Source organism: Triturus cristatus, chromosome 1_2 (genome assembly GCF_964204655.1).
Source record: "Triturus cristatus chromosome 1_2, aTriCri1.1, whole genome shotgun sequence".
NCBI lineage: Eukaryota > Metazoa > Chordata > Amphibia > Caudata > Salamandridae > Triturus > Triturus cristatus.
The window spans coordinates 516,229,747-516,242,881 of NC_140580.1; the positions used below are offsets into that span (position 1 = coordinate 516,229,747).

The window sequence follows — 13,135 nt, forward strand, 5'->3', positions numbered from 1 at the left end:
CTATGTATATATATATATATATATTTCTTTCTTTCTTTTTAAGAGAAATACATATTTTTTTAAGCAAACATTTTCTAAACAAACTGTTTTCACAATTGCAAAAAGGGTGTTTCTCTTTTATCCGCCAAGCATAGAACTGGTAAAATCCCTCATCCGGGATTAATATGCGGTACAAGAACCAACAGCGCTGGGTAGATGCACCAGGTTATTTAGGACACTAAGCATTTTGTTAAGTGCAATCTTGTGCTGCACTCCCTGTTCTGCTGCAAAGTGTCTCGAGACACAAGATGACCATAATTGCCCCAGTTTCCCACTTTAGCCAGCCATACTGCCTCCCAGTGCTGTGGTTTCCCTTTTGGAATTTCAGGGGGCATGGGATCCACCAGCGTTTGTGCATGAACGCTGGGTATCAAAAATCTGAATAGCTCTGTAAGACGAATGCTATAGGCGCTCAAAATGCAGTAGTGCATCAATTTGAGATTATGGACGAGTTGTGTTTTAACTGAAAAGTATCTAAAAGTATCTAAAATTTGTTCGAAAAAAGGATTATTGACCACAGTGTTTCCTATTTTATACAGCTAAGGAATAAGAGTTTAAAGGTTTACATAATAATAATATCGCCAATTCGGCACAGCCAGCTCACATCATCTCCTTGCCCAGTTGAAGTTTCGCTATACTAATACATGGACAAGTCTAATTCCATAGTAGAGCGCAAATAAGCCTTTTGGCTCCTTAAAGAATTGTAGGGGACCCACAAACTGGAGTGCATAAAGTTGAAAAACGTCTAAGGGAAGTATATTCATCCTATTAATTTCGGATCTGCCAATTATCAAAATGAGCAAATGGCCCCAGCTACTTAACAGTATTTTAGATCTTAGTGTTTGGAGATTTAACCTACGTAGGTCATCTAACTCTTCTTAAAAACAAATTTCAAGATATTTATTGGGACAATTATTATAGATGGGAGCTAGTTCGCTAGGGAGAGCCCCTAGAGGAAAATGTAAGAATAAAGGTCTGATTTGATATAGTTACTTTATATCCTCTAAATTTTGAAAAGTTGTTTTTTGCATGAAACAGCTCCTTTAGTAACTGTGCCTTAAGAGATGTATAAACCAGAAGGTCATCTGCAAGAAATTTAAGTTTTGACACACTTGGAGCAGGTGCCTCTATTTTTGAGGAAGCTCTAATAGCTATTGCCAGGATATGTATAGCAAATAGTTTTGGTGATAAGGGACACCCTTGTCTAACACCATGTGAAATTTGGACTTTGTTTGTTCCTTTTCCTTTAATTTCAAGTGAGGCGTTTACTCCAACATAGATTTGTTTTAAGGTGTTTATCAACTGAAGGCCTACATTTTCTAGCATTGCAAACAGAAAGGTCCACCGGACCACATAAAATGCTTTTCTCACATCAAAAAGAATAAAGACTGCTAGCACTTTGTCAACCAACACACAATCAATAGCCTCCGCCCGAAAGTGAGTGTTAGCATAGAGCTGTCAGCCTGACATGAACCATTTTAATATCTGCGTATAATTTGGGGTATTAGCGCTGCAAGCCTTGTAGCAATTAATTTTGCCAAAATGTTCTAATTTGTATAAAGAAAAGTTTTTTTATTCTTCCTTTGTAGTGATAACATTAAATGTTTTAAGGGAACGCGCACCCTGGGTATAAACACAACAGGGGGGCAGAGAGGCCCAAGAGCTCACATTACAGAGTGCGGAATGCAGCATCCCGATCACAAACAATTCACAAGTTCATTACGTGCTCCAGGATCGCGTGACAAACCAGTATGCATTTCCATTCTGGTGGAATCCTGGGGCACACAATGAGCTTGTGAATTGTTTAGTGATAGGGATGCTGCATTCCTCGCTCTGTAACGTGTGCTCCATCGGCGTTTTTCCACAGGCTTAGACCTTGGAGAGCAGATCTATTCCTCGAGTTGCACAGTTCATGGGCTAGTGTCCGTGTTGTTTCACAGGGGCTTTTTTTTTTTGGAATGGGCTCAGCTTCAGGGGTCGTGGATTGAGTGCCATCGGGTGGTGAGTGCTGGTGGGTGATGGCATCATTGCTTTCACACCCGGTCTGTGGTTTTCTTCCCTTGCCCCTCTAGCGCTCGGTGGGAGTGTCTGCGTGCGGTTCCCAGTTTCCCTGGGGCTGGGCTCTCGTTCAGTCTCTTTGGCCTTGGTGGTCTGCGGGTGATTTGTCCTTGCGCGGACTTTTTGCCACTCCCACACCAGGACCGGGGCTTCCCTCCATGCTGCTTTCCCTCCCTCTGGCCTTGGTTCCACCGCAGGGCATTGGAGCAGTGAACAATGTGTTACAGCATGTTTTACATAGAGAACGTCCGTGGGATAGCACCATGGGTGTTGCTTTATCAATGAATAGCAATCATCAAAACAAAGGTAAGAGTTATAACTTTAATTACAGTTGCACCTCCTTTGGTATATATAGGGCCTTCCTTATTCTTGGAGGTGATCTTGGCAATCGAAGTTTTATGGTACTTTCAAAGTGACTAACTGTCAAACTAGTGTAATTAATAGTTTATAATTTCATGTTTTTTTTGTCTTGAAGGAAGATACTTTAAATTAAGTAACTTCTGGTGGCCAGGTCTTTAAAGTTTGTGGCTATGTTAAATAACTGCCCAATCTGCATGCATTAATGGGAGGGCACAGCGAGAGACTGGGAATGACGCCTCCGCCCTGTTCGTAAAAAGGCTGGTATGTGCAAACCTGTTTTTCCATGAGCCTCTGAATCGTTGTGTTTTATGATCATAATATTAATCAGCCTCTAGTACTTACGGTGCTGGCAGCTTACGTTTCCCTAGTTGCTGCCAGTATTTGGAGGTCACGGTTCTTACACGTCTTTGTGGGTTCTGATATTTCGATCAAGTTATTTGCAGTCCTTGCTTTTCTTGAGCTCATGGCATGTTTAGATACCCCTTGGAGATATGTAAAGGGTCTTTTTAAGACATCCTGCTCTCTTAGTGGAAAATTTGGGCATCAGATACCCTGTATTTTCCAAGAAAGGATGTGCGGTTGCACAAAGTGTGGCAGTGGCTGGCTCGGAGGGATCCTCTCGCCTACCTTGGTTAACATCATTTGTATATAAGCATTTATTTGGACTAAAGAGGTGTACATACATATGTGTATTGCTTTGTGTAAATGTGTATAATATTTGTTTTTAAAGATCTATTCCTTAGACTGCCTAACAAATGCACATATTACTTATAGTTACATTACTCTATGTTTGACATGTATATGGGACTGCATAAATAAGTATATCTTTTATCATAAATATTTATCTACAATTGCTTCACTATTGAATTACAATTTTTTTTTTATTACAGCAACACTTGCAAGTCTGAGTTTATTAAATGCAACATTAATCTACATATATTACCTTCTTTATACGTATATACCTGCCATGTGCTTATGTATCTTTATATTTATTACTTTGCTTCTAATTCAGCATCTCCCATGCACTTCCCTATTTCTCACCCTATACCGCTCTCGATATATCCTCTACCTCAACTCTCTGACTCATCTCAAACCTCTTTCTACTACTCTTTCCAATGCACTACCATATTTCTCACCCTATACCTCTATCAATATATCCTCTACCTCCACTCTCACTCATTTCAAATCTGATTCTACTCTCTCCAATGCACTACCCTATTTCTCCCCCTATACCTCTTTCAATATATCCTCTGCCTCCACTTTCTTATTCATCTCAAAACCCATACCACTACTGTGTTCCCCAAAATAACCTTTTCTAGACTATTCCCTCCTCTTCCCATCCTTGCATCATCTTATACCTCTTTTACTATTCACATCTCCCAAACAAGCCTTTTGAAACCCTTCCCTCTGACTCTCTCCCTCCACCTCCCCTTTACTCATCCCAAACTCCTCCTACTGCTTTGAACTCCCCCCCCCAAAAAAAACTTTGTAGACTCAGCCCTCTTCCATCTGTCCACTATTCCTTTTCAATCCAAATAACAGACTAACATGTCCACCGCTCAAATTAATTTCATATTTCCCTAGACGAATTCCCCACTAATCCTGTATGGGTTCCGGAGTAGCGTGCTGCCCACCCAAAATTGCTTCAACACCTCATCAGGGGTAGCAAGTGCTATATAAATGCAAACCCTTCCCTCTTCTATATCTCAACTATCCTTTTACAATCCAAACAACAAACTAATATGTCCATCGCCCAAATCAAATCAAATTAATTTCATATTTCCCTACACACTAATTCACCTCTAATCCTTCTTGGGCTCTGGAGAAGCAAGCTACTCACTGAAAAGTGCTTCAACACCTAATCGGGTGTCCCTGTGGAGTTGTAAAGGGACCTCTATTAGCCACATATGGTGCTGCATCCTTAATGCAATTATTTAAAAAAAAAGTTGCAGCTGAGCATACGTTTCCATTTGTTTTTATTGAAGTGAGATTTTTGTTAGCTTGTGTTTTAAAAATGCATCATTGTTGTTTATTTAGCATCTCACTTCCAATAAAAACAAATGGAAACATATGCTCAGCTGCAATCTTTTGTTTTTAGAATTACATTAAGGGTGCAGTACCTTATGTGGCTATTAGAGGTCCCTTTACAACTCCACAGGGACACCCAGTAACAGCCTGTGGTGCTGCACCCTTTCCTTGTTTTGTGGCTTTTCCTTTATTACGTATGCTACTGCTTGCATATTTTTTGACAAAAAAAAATCTACCAAACATTATCATTTGCAACGCCAAAAGCTCAAATCTTTCACTAATGGGAGACCTATTTCATTGCAAATGCTTGTTTAAAAAGTCAACAATATTCCCTCTCAAAAAAGATGGGGGAATTTTACCTCCCGATAAAATATAGTTAGTTGAGTCATCGAGGCCTTAAGCTGCTCAACAGAGGTATGATACCACTCAGGTGTGAACCCATCTTCGCTAGCAGCCTTGCCCTTTGACAATATGCCCTCTCAAAAAAGATGGGGGAATTTTACCTCCCGATAAAATATAGTTAGTTGAGTCATCAAGGCCCTTAAGCTGCTCAACAGAGGTATGATACCACTCAGGTGTGAACCCATCTTCGCTAGCAGCCTTGCCCTTTGACAATATTTCCTCTCAAAAAAGATGGGGGAATTTTACCTCCCGATAAAATATAGTTAGTTGTGTCATTGGGGCCTTAAGCTGCTCAACAGAGGTATGATACCACTCAGGTGTGAACCCGTCTTCGCCAGCAGCCTTGCCCTTTGACAATATTCAGTCGCAAAAATGATGGGGCAATTTTACCTCCCGATAAAATATAGTTAGTTGTGTCATCGGGGCCTTAAGCTGCTCAACAGAGGTATAATACCACTCAGGTGAGAACACGTCTTCGCCAGCAGCCTTGCCTTTTGGTAGATTCTTTATGACCCCCCATTATCTCTTCCTCTTTATTAATTAATCCTGCGGCTTCTCCAGATGGTAAAATCGGAGGAGGCTAATTCTTTAATTGCTCTGAAATGGATGCACGTTGTGGATCTCCATATTGGATGTAGATATCTTCAAAATGTTTCAGAAAAGCTGTTCTATTTTCTTAGGATTATTAGTGTAGATTATCGTTTATGGATCCTGAATCTTTGTGATCAGAGCTGCTATGGCTCTTGATCATGTGCCATGCCACCGAATTCCTACTGTGCTCCCCTTCCTCAGAGTTGTTGTCCTACTGATCTCATGCTAACCAACTCTATTTATAACAAATCAAGCTTAAGTTCTAGCTTTGCCTTTTACCACTGGCAAACGTTTCCATAGTTAAATACCCTATTCAGTATGTCTTCTGCCTGAAAGAGTCAAACATGAAAGATTTCGGTTTGTCTTCTGCGCCACATCAATGACCAATGCTACTGCAAAATGTGAAGCAATACTATTCCCTTTTAACTATGTCTGATTCACCTGCTTGTGTGGCGCACATCCTGAGTGTATGGTGAAGTAATTTAGTTCAGATTGGTCGCACAAGGAAGTACAGTGATTTGCAGAGGAACGCACAATTTAAGGAAACTGAAATTTGGGCAGAGGTTTCCTGGTAACACATTGTGCAATTCAGCCCGTGGACTGATGTCTCCTGCCAGGTAACAACGGAAAAAACGTTGTGTTCAGCTTTCTCATAAACTAAAGTACATTATTTCATGTTAAAATACATCACGTTAAATCAAGCTGTCTGACACCATGTGTGAAAAATACGTTATTAAAAACGCACTGGTAAGTAAAATGGAAGGCAGGACATTATGTTTACATTCATATCCCATGCTTCCGCATGCCTTTTTTAACACATTGCTATGGAAAAAACATGGGATTAATGACCAGGGTAGAGGATGGTGAGGGTTCAATTGCATTTATCATTGTTTGTGAAAAGGTGAAGAACTTTTGTAATGAAGGTTAACTCAGCCTTAACACTATCAACATGGGGTGTGTATCTTTTGAGCAGCCAGCATATGTTTACAAGGGAGTTGGGGGGATAGGAGCAGCAACGGAAAGGTGTTATCACTGGCAGCTCTTTAACAAAATGCTAATCTTTGGCAGTGCTGATAAGAAACTGGAAGGAGTGAGAGCAGCAGGAGACTGACCCAAAAGCCTTTCATGCAGCATATCCTGAAGCCCTTTTTAGGTCTCGCCTGACCCAGCGCATGCGCTGGTCTGGCGAGACTATTTGTGAGGGCTCAAAAAAGTGCTACCTTGGCCAGCCTAGAGCTACAGTGCATGTGCACGGGTGCGCGCTTAGGAGCAGAGGCACCATATGACAAACCTCGTCATGCTCATTAAGCGACCGCGATCACTTTCACTTCCGCCCGCGATCACTTTCGCGGCGCCCCTTTGATGTTCTCGTTCAAAGAACATCAAACATCAAAGAACATGTTGTTGTGTTAATGCTTTGCTGCGCCCATTTGACTTACAATGTGCTTTCTCTTTCCACAAACTCGATGTTTGTGTTCCTTTATTTTGAGATGCTTTTAGTATTACTGTTTTGTGACTTAAAGAACATTAAGGAAATGTTACTGTGAAACTGGACAACGTTCACAGTGTTTATTTCTGATCGCCGCGGCTGCTTCATGTCCATTGCACCATTCAGGAAGTCCTTTCGTTGGTGCTTTCATGAGGACATGAGGAAGCTGGAAACTTTTGGCACATTCTCTTTAAAAGCACAGCATGTTGGCGACTGGTTAATCGATTAGACCTATGTAGCGCTTTAGATCTCAAAGCGCTATGGTGGGTGCAGCAGTTACATATCATGAAATATGGGGTGCAACTCACAAGGAGGGGGCAGGTTTGAGTGCACATTGGCTGCAATCGAACTCTTAAGATGATGGGCTGTGTGTATCCATTATCAGCACTCAGTCTTCGCTAAGTGGTTGTGTCAATGCTTTGCTGCACCCGTTTGACTTACAACGTGCTTTCTCTTTCCACAAACTCGATGTTTGTGTTCCATTATTTTGAGATGCTTTTAGTATTACTGTCACACACACAACCACACACAAGACACACAACCACACCCACAACCACACACACAACAATTACACAACCACACCCACACAACCACACCCACAACTACACACACACACACCACACCCACACACACAACCACACACACACACCACACCCACACCCAACCACACCCAACCACACACAACCACACACACACACCAACCCCACACAACCACACACACAACCACACACATACATAACCACACACAACCACACACACACAACCACATAACCACACACAACCACACACACATAACCACACACACATAACCACACACACAACCACATAACCACACACAACCACACACACACAACACCACACACAACCACACACACATAACCACACACACACATAACCACACACACATAACCACACACACAACCACACACACACATAACCACACACACACATAACCACAAACAACCACACACCCACAACCGCACCCACAACCACACCCACAACCACACCCACATCCACACAACCACACACACACACACAACCACACACACACACACACACAACCACACACACAACCACACCAAGCATTGGCATAGCCAATAGGTCTCGCCTTTGGGACCTTATAAGTGTTTAGCCACGCAACAGTTGATGTGGTTGCACCAAGGATATTGTGCTGCATAACTAAATACTTAGAAAGTCCCAAAAGCGAGACCTATTGGCTATGCCAATGCTTGTTCTGACGAGTCGAATGGCCCATCCACCCTGCAGTTAGGGTGACTGTTGGTGTGTTTTCACTGCCATTATGTGTGTGCTCTAAAGTTTTCTGTGTGCGACAGGACAACAGCACCTGGGGGGCACCCAAGCATGCATGTTACAGGAAACGCAGCTACAGCCTGTTACACCTCCACGCAACATGCTACCTGGGGTCTTCCAATCCCGCTTTCCCAACTCCCCAGAAACTCTGTGCTGATGCTCCCAGGAGGAAATAACGTTATTTGCTTCAGACCTGGATGGCCAGGCGGTTCCTGGCCAGCTGTAGCTGCTCAGCTCCCGAAGCTACCAGTGGCAGTACCAGCAGCCAGCCGTTGCTTCAGATGACCCGCTGCATGGAGCTCCAGACCCAGCCCTTATACTTGTCCTGGCGATGTCCTCCTGGGCATCTCCTCACAGGGCCATCTTTAGCGCTGGTGGCGCCCTGTGCGACAATGTCTGTTGACGCCCCCCCAATGACCACCTCTGTCACGGATTCCCTCACTAGCACCCTTTAACGGTGGCGTTTAGTTTTATAGCCCCACTCATACCAGTGTAAGGTGTCAGAGCACTTTACACCACACACACATTGCACAGAGACAATCATATGTGTGTAAATCAGTGTGTAGGAAATATCACATCAGATAGGACTACATAGTGTAGTGTAGGAGTGACATGTCATCGATACTAGTAGGCAATATAGTTTGAGTCCTTATTCTGGAAAAGCACAAATTCAGAATTTAAAACGTAACAACATCGTTAGGGGTTCTCTTCTATAATAAGAATTGTTTTCTACCCAAATGATCCCTTTTCACAAGATTAGGATGATGAAAGAATGGGCAAAAAAACATATAGCTCTAACATACACCTTGCAGTTTGCATACAGCTCTTTGATGACAGTTGAAACCTCAATGTTCTATATTAGGATTTTGACATATACGACAAGTAACAAAAAGAGTTCTCTTACAGAACCCACTGACCTATTTACATTATATGCACTTCGATATCTGCATGGTACACGTTCATAGTAGCAGGCATTTTAACCCTCTGAACCACCTTAGGATGAGTCAAAACTTCCACTAGACAAACCTCCGGTCTCTTTCCAGGAGGATGATTAATCACCGGACTTATCTAGACATTTTAATTGATGTCTGAAAATTGCATGAGGCCAGGAACGCGGCAGCAGGTGCTTTTAAAATGATAGTATACATTTTCAAAAATTATGCCCCACCTCAAGTCAACGCATGGTGCGGTTGCACCGATCACACCGCCCTAGAACCGGCCCTGGCTCCTCAAAATGAACATCAGCAGATGGGTGGCAGCCAATGGAATCGGTATACACGCTGAGAGGACTGACTCAGATTGGAGGATTGGCTACTTCCAGCATCTGGGCTCACGTTGCCTCAGAAATCAAAGCTCTAAAGACTCGGCACCAGAACCTTTCACAGTTGCATCTCTCTATAGTAGTAAGCACAGCCCTCCTCTGCCCTCATGCTCAAGGTGCGTGGCTCCTTTCTGGACCACATCAGGTGGTTGCAATCCTCCTCCTCCGGTGAACTACAACATTCACCGCTATTCTGCCTGCTCTTCAAAATTTACATGCACCCCTGGCCCAACTCTAAGAGGTATCAGGTCAACATCCAACTGTACGCTGGCAGTGCTCAAACCTATTTACAGATGGATAACAGGAGTACAAGCAAAGATAGATATTTTGTTAAGCACTTCACAAATAGCAATTCATTAAAATACATTTCAATTGAAAGCTCATGTTCCTCCAGGATAAAAATAAACAGAGACGTCTAACAATCAAAAATATTACAGCAGTTGTTATACCTTTTAACCTTCTACTTATAGAGAACCCTGAAAACACTTACCATCTAGTACATGATTTTAGGAATTGCACAACAAATGTAAAGAGACATATTTACAATGGCAATATTATCAAAGTGGGAACCGTGCCAGGAAATTACTGAGCAGGGCTTATCAGGGCGCTCGGGGTCCTCTTGGCCTTTAAATCCACCCCAGTCAATGACTACCTGGATAAACCCTCTCACTTGGAAAATATTGCTTCATTTTCTGCTATAGTAAACTAATAAACCTTTTATATAAGAAGGAATTTGATTTTACCTTGGTTTTAGAGATATTTGGGTCTTTCGGACTGGCTGCAAAAAGTGAATTTGATATCGTAAAAAGGTCCTAGCTTTGACAATTAACATTGGTACAGCAAAGGAGAAAGAAAATCATGAAAACATTTTGATTGTCTCTACTTCACAGGATGATGTGACAAGAAGACTACCACTTTGCGGGCGCACTGAAATCAGTCATCCAGTAAGAATAATTGACATACCACAGCCACCTACACCACAATACGCCTTACAGCCTGTGCCTCCAAGGTCCATTTCATTGAACCCATCATTTGGAAAATCCCAGGTAAAACAGAAAAGTTAACCATCTTTACAACTGTGTCATCACCATTATCAACGTCCTTCCGGGTAATGTAGGGGAGGGAAGTAAGGATTAGGTAAGGCATACTGGGTTCTTTAACCTAAGAGTAGATGAGAAAGCAAAATATTAATTTGTTCTGAAAAAACGTCGCTTCTCTGAATTGCCTTCAGGTTATGGTATTAGCAATGATCCATTCATCTGAGAAAAAAGTGTGATTGGCAAGCATTCCTAATGGGCAAGTAGTGCTTGCTCACTTTTATGTATCTTGAGCACCTTATTATACTGGCTTTAGTTATGTTTGAAGTGCAATATTACTAAGATTCAGGAATACCCAGAAATTACATGCCATTCTTGGTGATACATAAGAGCTTCCAACAAACTAAATAGAATATGGGCATGCATGTACCTCTGGAACAGAATTTTTGTCCCAGTTCTTAATGTAATTAGGAAATACTCTTTTCATATGGATGCCAAACACGTGCAACATGCAACTGTTCCATGCACACTTAAGAATATAATAATTGCCAAACGTATGCAATATATGTCTAAATCTAGAAACATCACCAAATGTTTTTATATGTCAGCATTAGTATAACAGCATTCTGTCTCAAGTCCTAAAGAACTTCTGATTAACCTTAGCTTTCAAACCTGATCACTCCCACCTCATTTGTTAGGCAATGTCCACTCCTATTAGTTTCTAACGTAACCCACCTTAGAGAATAAATGAAAGCTGCTCCTTGCTTCCTTCACCCATAAAACACCTCCCCAATTGACAACCTCCCCTCACCCGATATTCATGTTGACAAGCAAGATACCTTCAATAAGATGGCCATTTTATCCAGAAATCTTTCTGGATTTCAGATTTCTAGCTAACCATCCTCTTTAGAGACAATAACAAATGGAAGCTCCTTTCCCATAGAAATTAATAAGGCATCTGCCATTTATTTTTTATTCAGTTTTTATAGAAAACAAACCCTTGGAAATTTAAGTCATGGAATAATAATGCCATCACCAGGCAGGTTTGGATATGTTCCTGGTTAATACTAAAAGCAGTGGTTTGTTCTCAGAGGCAACAATCAACACTTGGGATATTCCTTACAGTACTCAGCACTCAACATCTAACCTCCACCCAAAGTTTGGTAGGATTTCTCAGGTAAAACTGGTTGATCGAAGTAGGGGTATAAGTCAGTGAAACTGGTTACCAAGACTGATTCTCTAGACCTCATCTTACCTAGTACACCAAGTATCATAAACAGTCCTGCACCTGTTTTGAACCTACTCGCTGTCAGACATCAAGTTTAGGAAACTATTAATAAGTATTAGTGACTCACGTTCTTTAGGCAGGTTTAGTCAACTAGGCATGGAATACGTGTATTCACATTTTAAGAGGCTGGTCCAACTTAACAGCCATTAGGTGTTTTGCTGTGGGATCAATAAACTGTGGGTTAGGATTATCATGAAGTTTAAATGTGTTATTCAGTTCTAAACTCTGTTAAAAATTATTTGCCTGGATAATTTGAATTTACGAGAGTGCTCGATGATTGCTCCTGCATGGTGGCCTAAAAATCATGAGCAGAGCATTTGAATAGAGCCATCTCATGATGATGCAATAGAGGGCTGTAGCCGAATAATCTGCTGTGGTTTGACTGATGGTAGAGCCTAGGCTCACAATTGTGATAATGTCTTGAGTTGTCCACTGTTTATCTTCTGATGTTTACAGAAAACAACCAAAAGTTAAGAAAAGCAGAATGAAAGAAGTCATTTTACGTGATGTCCAATACTGCCAGAGATTTCACATTCTGCTACACAGTACCAGTACACAACGAATGATTGTAAATGCAGACTTCTTGCAGTGACAGTCTGAATAAATGTGCAAAACTGTGAAAGCCCTATCATTTGGGAAAGTCTGCCGACTTGTTAGATTTGATCCAACTAGGCATCCACTCCTAAGCAAGTTGTCCATAGATGTGCTAGCTGTGTCCATCCTCAATGAATGGAGGGCTTAGGATCAACTGGAACTGAGAGCCTTCTAGATGCTGTAGCACCAGCTCTCCACTATCTCCAATTCAAATATGAGAATTCTGGCTTCGCCTATTGATTAGTGGTGGGCGGAGCTGGCGTAGTGCCTCTACGCGTAGCTCCACAGAGTTTGAAAAAAACTCCATAGAGTTATGCATAGCTCCGCTCTGCTCCCTCCCCGCTCCCCCCCTCAAATGCTCTAAAAATAATAAAAAGAAGGCACTTACTTGTGTTTCTGCCGCCTCCTCTGCCTGGCCGCTCTCCTTCCTGCTCTTCGCCGCCTCACGTCCTTCTTCATTGAAAAAAGCACTACGTTGTACATCTTGCGCACTCGCAAGACGTACAATTTAGTGTTTTTTTTAGTGAAAAAGGACACAAGTGGAGCAGGAAGGAGAGCGGCCAGGCAGGGGAGGCAGCAGAAACACAGATAAGTGCTTTCTTTTTATTATTTTTAAT

General features: G+C 41.9%; 1 protein-coding gene across 1 annotated transcript in view; it reads left to right on the forward strand.

Annotated features, from left to right (window-relative positions):
• Positions 1-13,135, forward strand: part of ADAM12 (ADAM metallopeptidase domain 12) — a 2,563,649-nt gene that overhangs the window by 2,410,564 nt on the left and 139,950 nt on the right. Inside the window, exon 21 of the mRNA XM_085606237.1 lies at positions 10,490-10,645. Within this exon, the coding sequence (XP_085462363.1) occupies positions 10,490-10,645 (156 nt within the window). The remainder of the gene's footprint in view (positions 1-10,489; positions 10,646-13,135) is intronic.